Raw genomic sequence first — 8,922 nt, 5'->3', positions numbered from 1 at the left:
GAAAGGGCGAGCATGTTTGGTGTGACGGGGATTTAAACCCGCGACCCTCAGATTGCGAGTCGAGCACCCTAACCACCTGGCCATGCCGGGCCGAGGCTTTATGAAGAAGCAGAATTGAATATAACACAAACATATACATAAGTACAAATTCTAATCAAGAACTACTTACATGATATGACCAAATATACCTAGAAAATGTTTTCGTAAAATACTAGAAAAAAATAAACATTCTTTATACATATGTTGTTCATATAATATAATCAATTTTTGGAAAACATTTTTGAGATTTAATTTTCAGAGGACAAATTAATAAGCATTTACCGCCATATGACTGGCACTCAGCTAGCTGATCAATAAAAAAAAATACAAAAGGAAGATATAAAGTAAAATATACATATAATACTTTCACGGTCTATTTACATTGTTAATGAATATCAGAACGATATAAATACACAAGATCAAGCATGATGAGAGAGGGAGGCTGCAATTGGATGAGATCTTCTCATCCCTAATAACTGTAAAGATGAACCTAGAATTGGTTGTTACAACTATAAGCGATAAACAATTCCACGTGTTGCAAGAAAAGCAACAAACTTTTAGAATATCAAAGACAAGTCAGAAAAAAAAGAACAAGTTCAACAGAGACATAATATCACTTATTACAATTAAATCGTTTTCTATAAATCACGTGGCGTTTCAGTTATAAGAAGAAAATATATCTTCAATCTAACGGGGATGTTTCATCACATCGATGAACGGGATTACTATTCGCTAACTTCTGCATTAAACACTATACACAACAATGTTATCTCGACGATTGATATACACGCTTCACCAACAAAGAATCTGTGTTGTAAACCTAACATTCATCTATGCCAGTTTATAACAGGCACACTGTACATGAAATACGCTATTTTTTAAACTGAAACTCGTGCTGGATTTATAATAAGGTAGTCTGCCACAACCCCTAATTTTGACCTACTGACCAAAATGAAGGTAAACAGTCAGCAGCATCCTATGAACTAACAACCAAACTAAGGGATTGGCTATCACTCTCATATCGCATCCAGAACTTAAAACGTGGGAATATTTGGTAGTATTGTGCGTATTTGAACCCAGCTCGTCAGCTCCTAAATCCAGAAACATCCAGAAAAACGAACCCGAGCTCTCGGCTTTTGAAACAAATAATCTAACGTTAATCGTTACTAGTTTACAAGAAAAAGCGCTCTTTTTAAAATTGGAAACCTTACTGGATTACATGAGGGTGGGGTGTTTAATAACGTTTTTTTTATATATTAGTATAATGCTTCATAATACTTGCCTACCAAAAATAAATATTCGTTATCTGTTCACACTGGTACAATGTTTTCGTTACTTTTATTGATATAAAACTGGAAAATAAGACATGATGTACAGTGTAACAAAACTGAAGGTTCATGTTGACAATATTTCAACATTTAATCAATTTCCTCCTGATATTTCACATATTTTAATGCTACGTTAAAGTAAGTATCATGTTTACAACATCAACACAATCTACCAATGATACCTTTCGAAAATATTACACCTGAATCAAACATGGTTAAGTACCCGAAACGTTACCACACTCCAGCACCCGCGATATATTTTCACAATGCTACATCTAACTCAGTCACGATAATTAACCACAAACACATTACCACATTCCAGCACCCGTGATCGATCTTAACAATACTACATCTGACTCAGTCATGATAATTAACCACAAACACACTACCACATTCCAGCACCCGTGATCGATCTTAACAATACTACATCTGACTCAGTCATGATAATTAACCACAAACAACTACCACATTCCAGCACCCGTGATCGATTTCAACAATGCTACATCTGACTCAGTCATGATAATTAACCACAAACACATTACCACATTCCAGCACCCGTGATCGATCTTAACAATACTACATCTGACTCAGTCATGATAATTAACCACAAACAACGTTACCATACTCCAACACCAGTGATCGATATTAACGTTGTTGTAATCGAACATGTGCTGGGTTTTAACAATATTATATCTAAATCACACATAATTAGGTGCAAACATGTTGATACACTGGAAAAAGTGCTGGATTTTAACAACACCGAATCGAAGTCGCACAAAACGCTACCACACTATAACATAAGATCGATTTTAACAAAATTACGTCTAGAATAAACATTACAAGTAGTACACAAAACGTTAGTACACTAAAAAACAAGATGTATTTTAACAAAAATACATAATATGTTTTTTGAATTTCGCGCAAAGCTTCACGAGGGCTATCTCCGATAGACGTCCCTAATTTAGCAGTGAAATACTGGAGGGAAGGCGGCTAGTCATCACCACCCACAGCCAACTCTTGGGCTACTCTTTTATCATCGAATAGTGGGATTGAGCGTAACATTATAACGCTCCCACGGGTGAAAGGGGCGAGCATGTTTCGTGGGACGGAAATTTGAACCCGCGACCCGCACATTACGAGTCGAGTTCTCTAAACACCTGGCCATACCAGAACTATATAATATGAAAACATAACATCAGTAAACTGTTAATACTTCGTAGACTTATATATATAAATGAATTATCTGTTACATTAACACACATACACAAATAAACCAGTAATGATAATCAATATTATTGATTGTATCAATCATATATTACATGACAACTGAATGCGATTAAATTATTATTGAATACGTTATACTTACAAAATGAAATAATGTGGTCGATAAATTACCTTCTGTGGGAGACTGGATTACAACTGGCGAATGGTTGAACATAAAGTGACTAATCTGAACATTTATATGTGACTTTTGTGTAGAATATTAACAAATAACGACTGAAGACTAACCTTCCTTTACAGGTGACTTCTCTATATGACCTGGCGACTAATCTATCTGAATATTTGTATGTCACTTTTGTGTAGAATACTAACTACTAACGATCAGTTGACTAATGTAAGTATTCAGATGTGACTTTTATGTATAGTGTTAACAATCTAGGCCTGAAGACTATTTTTATATATCTGAATGTGACTTTTGGACAGAATATTGACAAGTAACAACCTTAAGACTGATGTTCCTAAGTACTTACGTGACTTTTGTGAACAATATTGACAAGTAACACTAGAAAACCGATCTTTCTAAATATTTACGTGACTTTTGTGTAGAATATTGTCATGTAAGGACTTTAAAATGACTTTTTCTAACTATATACATGTAACTTTTGTTTAAAATTTCCACAACTGACGTCTTGGCGATTAATTTTCTTAAAGATTTATATTTGTTTTTGTCTGGTAACTTAAAATGTAACAACCTAGTGACTTTATCTTAATAAATGCCAGTGTGTGTCTACTGTGAAAAACATTATCAAGAAATCAACTTTACAACATATATTTTGCGAACTGGGTTCAATTATTTTTCTTCGTCACTTGTGTTTGCATATCAATATTTTGTCAGCTCTGCGCTGATATTTTCTTATTCTCTAAACTACATTCAGACATCTAATTTCCGGACTAAATAGAACTACAACCGGTAAAAAAATAACTATTGCCATTTTCTTCTTTATATTACACAGATGTAAACTGACACTATTATTAATTAAAACAATGAGACAACGAACATACAAAAAACAATTTATCGAAAAAAACTGTTATTATATTTTGTATAGAAAGATACGAGCAGATGTTGTTTTCTTAGTACAAAGCGGGTTACCTGCACTCTTGTCTACTGTGGGAAATCGAACCTCGGATTTTAGCGTTATAAGTCGGCAAACTTACAGCTGACCCATCAGGGGACAAAGAAAAAACAACATCTAACTATTTTTGTTATATATAGATACTAAAAACATCCCCAGCAGTATGTATGAATATAAAATTTGAGATTCTATGTTCGCAGTGAGAACAGCAGAGATAGCCCACTGTACAGCATTTTGTTTAACAACAAACACACAAATACTAAAAAGTATTCAATAAATAAGTAATAATAAATAAAAACGCATATATATGCAAAATCGACCCTTATTCAATACATCAAAGTGAGACAGAAAATACATGTCAATGTAATCGTGACTTTTTTTAGCCGCGGCATAGTGGCTCATAGAACGGCTCTGAGTTTTTTTGTTTTTTTTCAAGTACAAACTTTTAACTCATAGCTTCATCTGTTAAACGATTTGAGATCTAATTAAATCCGCTGCTATTGAGGATTTCCTCTTGTGTTTTACTGTTATTTTAATAATTTTTTATTACAATTATTCAACTATAGTACTATTTGTCATTAATTTTGTTATTTTCATTACTGTTTTTTTTGTCATGAAAATAAAAAAAAATCCCTACATATTTGATTTATTTTGACTATGCGCAAACATTGAATTTTCATGATTAGTTTTTTGTTTGTTTTTTACACCTAGAGCAGATCCAGAAACACCAGTGACAACAATGTGTGTAAAGGATTGTAAAGCCTAATAGGCAGATATTTCACCACTAGATCAAGTGTTGCGGAGAAAAATTCTGAATTTCTCTCGGTCTACATTATTAGTATTACAATACTTAAAACTGCTTATCCACGTCTTCAAAAAGCATCGTTACTTAGAAATAGATCAAGTTTACTCACTATATAACTATACGAGAAATGTGTTGGAACTCTGTGTCATTTAGAAACCGACTAATCTTATCAGTGTCCTCAACTATATATCTTGTACATTAGAAAGGCGTCGTTACTTAGCAACAGAGTAAGGTTACTCACTCATGGCAACTAGTTTGCTAGAATATTTAATTACCTAGGGACACATTAAGGTTGATTCGAATATAACCCTGAAATATGTACTGAAAGATTATGTATAGTTCAAAAATTAAAAAAAAAAGGATTAAGTCAACTCCACCCCTGAAATATAAGTTATGTTAATACATAAATTGTTTTAATAAGTTTGACAACAGACCGACAGAGGGAGAATAAATTTATACTCCTCAGCTCTGAGGAACTTCCAAGTGAGAAAACTGACTGAATATGTAACACGTAACCTCGAGCCAATATTGAAAAAAAAAAAAGAGGGAACACCAGTAAACTACTAACTACCCTACGTTAACCCCCTTCTATAGCTTGCTAGACTTCAGTCATTATTCCCTATAGCGTTCCAATGTCACCTTAGATAAATCACCGGTAGAACTTTCATAATCGTTTCCTGCAGCGCGTGCACAGCCTCGAGATATTGCACACGCGCTCGAAAGCCCGGCGATAAATTGAACAGCTACACAAAGATCAGTTTGGGAATATACGCACACGTTGGTCACATCTTGTGGTTGTAGCATATTTCCTCTTACGTCGACATACATAACTTGCCAAAAGGCCGTGTACTTTAACAAATGTAACGCTCGTATAAGCGGAACCTCTAATATGACCAGTTTGTTATCTGAGAATGCCAGAACGTGTAGCCTCAAAAATAACAATAAATGACTAGAAGAACGGGAAAAGTAGTACTTCTAAATGTGAGCGACGAGCCGTATGCATGGCAAATAACATAATATATTTGCATGTAAGTATGTAATAAAAACAGATGGCGCTAGTAATGCTAAACCTAAAAAACCCATAGAATGTATTCTCATTTCAGAATTGAAAATCCGTAAATAAGAACATTAGTTGTACGAAACATTCTACGGCCATAAAGTGTTACAGTTCCGGCAAAAACAAAAAAAAAACTACAAAACATTCTTACATTATATGGCGAAAGGCTTATATTGAATGATCATTAATAACTACGATCGATGAAGTAACCATTATGTTCGATTTGATACTAATTCTTGAACTCTTTTTCAACTGTTATTTTCTGTTTGTAATTGTTTGCTAACCCTAGATTTATATCTTCTTTCTAGCAGGTGAAAATAATACGTTTCTCCACACGGTAACACAACAATCAGTTTTCTATATCTAAATTCACTATATTTCTTTTCTTGTTCGTGTTATGAACAAATAATTCACTATTTGTTCTCTTCTTTAACTTAAAATTACTGGTATACGTCATCTTAATTTATGGTACTTTATTCATTCTTCTTAACTGACCTTTCTTTCGTTGCAATAGATATATCATATTGATTGCTGTCTTAACATTTAAAAATCTCGGGATGTAACGACATCGCTTAATATCATGTTACCCCTAACGTACTTTTTTCTGGTGCTGGCGTTCATTTATTTATTTTTATCTTCGTCATCATGTTACCCCTAACGTAATTTTTCTGGTGCTAGCGTTTATTTATTTTTTATCTTCGTTATGTATTTCCAACAACAAATCAGTTAACCATAAGTCATAATTATTACTGACGCTCGTTTATATGTTTCTTTTCCTTCCATGTATTTCCAAAAGTCGTCTAAGTGTAACATCGTCTTCTCTATCTCGTCGTTTATCAAAGGGCTCGCCGTCACCACCACCACCACCAGCTCGATGTTCCTCCACAGAGCTATGAGGTATTACAGGCTCTGGATCTACTCCTGTAACCTGGCCTTACTTTTCAGCGTCCTGATCTTCGTGTCTCTCGCGGCTTGGATCCTTTCCGACCACCACATGGCCCTTTTTCCCTACATACGTTTCCACCAGCCCACCCTAGTGTATGCCTACTTTGCTCTTGCACTACAAGGTGGCGTTCTACAGGCTATTGGTTGCTGGGGGGCGGTGCGAATGAACGAACGATTTCTAAACGTCTACTGGTCAATCATGCTAGCCCTCCTCGTTGGTGACGTCATCTTGGGTATCATTTGGATCTTTCATTACAACCACATAACAGCCAACTTACGTAACGATCTGAAGTCAAGACTTCAAGTGGATTATGGGAGAGAACTGCAATTTCAAATATTATGGGATAAAATTCAGGATGACGCCAAGTGTTGTGGCGTCGACGGCCCACGAGACTACAACCACACTTTTTGGCTACGACGACAGCGACAAGACTTTCCGAAGTATCACCAAATGGTGCCATTGAGCTGTTGTCGTTTCAAGTTCGAAACTCGAATATGGGAGAGCACGTTTCAAAACCACACATGCGTTGAGAGTTATCTCGAGAGTGAAGTTTACCAAGATGGGTGCTATGATGAAGTCCAGAGATGGCTCCAAGGAAGCGCAGATTTACTGTGTGTTCTAGGGTTTTGTGTGATAGCATTCCTAAAAGTTTGTTTTCTCGGCATTCTCCGGTATGAGATACGAGAAATGATACAGAAAATCAGGATTCTCCAAGAGCTCGAGGAACCTTCTCCGCTACTTGGAATAGACTTGCAGTACGTTAGACCTTCTTTCCAAAACGACAGTCTTTCGAGGGACACCTCACAGAATAACTTCGGAAATCACCTACTATCAAATAATCACTTCCCACACGAACCGTTCTCCAAAGAAAGCTTCAAGAGCATAAACGGAAACAACAACGAAAGTGAATGTTGGGACTCCAATAAAACTAGTGCCGTTTAATATTAGAGCTGCTGAACAAACACAGACCTGATACGTGTTAACTGTTTAGCGTCCACGAGTAGCTTTAAAACACCTTTAACTGTACTTTTCGTGTTAGCCTTACAATACAGTCTAACTTAGCCATCAAAGTATTGTGTAAAAAGTAAAAAAAAAGTTAGTTAAACATTATATTATATTATGGTTATTCGTCTGACAAATATATACTTTAGCCTTCAAAAACAAAACAACCGTTTTACAACTATATAGGAGTACTGTCAGAAAGAGCTATATCAAAGTCAGCGCCATCTATTAATATATATATTGATTCAACTTATATTTTAAATTTTGAAGGTTTTCCTCAACATGACAATCTTTATTCACCTTGTTTTGTTAGTTCGTGTTTGTTTGTTGTATTTGTTTCCTGTTACTGTTCTTATTTTGAGGAAATATAACACCTACTTAAGTATTTCTAAGAAAATTCTAGATGGCGCTAAATAAGATGTACTATAATACTGCTCTCCCTAGGAAAAAACAAACACAAAACTTATAAAAACAAGGCAACGACTTGCAAGTATCTTGTCAACACTGTATATGTATGTGTACTTCATGTTTAAAAAAAGCCTTATTTTCAGTATTCTAAAAATGCGTTCAACACTGATTTATAAGCGTGTATTTTATTGTTGAAACATTTTTAAAACATATATTTCTTATCGAAAACAACGGTTCAACTAATACAATTAGTGTCAGTAATGTGTGCATGTTTCGTTAATTTAACTATTTATTTGTTAAGTCACTGTTAATGATTGAAAAGTATATAGTTTTGTTGTTTTACACAACTTGAAGTACATACTGGAAGGATTTAGACATTTTGGCATTAAAATTAGAAAAGTTCTTGTACTACTATCTCTAATGAAACCGCAATGGCGAAACGTTATTTGAAATAAAACATTTTTTTATTAATACCTAGAGAGTAAAGGTCTTGTTTTTGTTTTTTTATATTTTATTGCCGAAAAGCAGATAGGCCTGGAAATGTTAACTACAAACGCAGTTGTTTCTATTTGGAAATTTTGTTATATATGAAACGAAAGTTTCTGAAATCACAGCTGAAAAAGATATTCTTGTAAATTTTATCTTTATTCAGTCGATGCAGTAATTGAATGTTACTAGTGGATTATCTAAGTCAGTCTGCCGTGGCTTTTACTTTTCGTGCACGTAGGATTACAGTCGAATCACAGCTACGTGTAGAAAATTGTCTAATACATAGCATTATAGGGTCCTGTCAACAATTGACAAAGTGAAAAACTGACACTATATTGTTTTCTGTGCGATGGAATAAAACGATTGTTTTTTCTCTCGCTAGGACTCGTTCGATTCGACCGAGTTCGTAACCCCAAAGTAACCATCAGCTTCCATACTACAACTTTTAATATGTTTTGTGTATATTTACGAAATTTGGCAAGCTTTCAGTAAAC

General features: G+C 34.7%; 1 protein-coding gene across 2 annotated transcripts in view; it reads left to right on the top strand.

Moving 5' to 3' along the window:
* LOC106465839 (tetraspanin-1-like) overlaps positions 1–8,398 on the top strand; it is a 51,765-nt gene extending 43,367 nt beyond the window's left edge. Inside the window, exons 1-2 of one of the 2 annotated variants that reach the window (XM_022393796.1) lie at positions 5,086–5,554; positions 6,380–8,398. In XM_022393796.1, coding sequence (XP_022249504.1) covers positions 5,528–5,554; positions 6,380–7,471 — 1,119 coding nt within the window. In that variant the 5' untranslated portion in view covers positions 5,086–5,527 and the 3' untranslated portion in view covers positions 7,472–8,398. Of the gene's footprint in view, positions 1–5,085; positions 5,555–6,379 lie in introns of those variants that run through there. The other variant, XM_013926081.2, reaches the window with a different exon arrangement.
* The last annotated feature ends 524 nt before the right edge of the window (positions 8,399–8,922 follow it).

Source organism: Limulus polyphemus, unplaced genomic scaffold (genome assembly GCF_000517525.1).
Source record: "Limulus polyphemus unplaced genomic scaffold, Limulus_polyphemus-2.1.2 Scaffold2068, whole genome shotgun sequence".
Taxonomy (NCBI): Eukaryota; Metazoa; Arthropoda; class Merostomata; order Xiphosura; family Limulidae; genus Limulus; species Limulus polyphemus.
The sequence above is the reverse complement of the archived record's forward strand: the minus strand, read 5'-3'. Positions and strand labels throughout refer to the sequence as shown.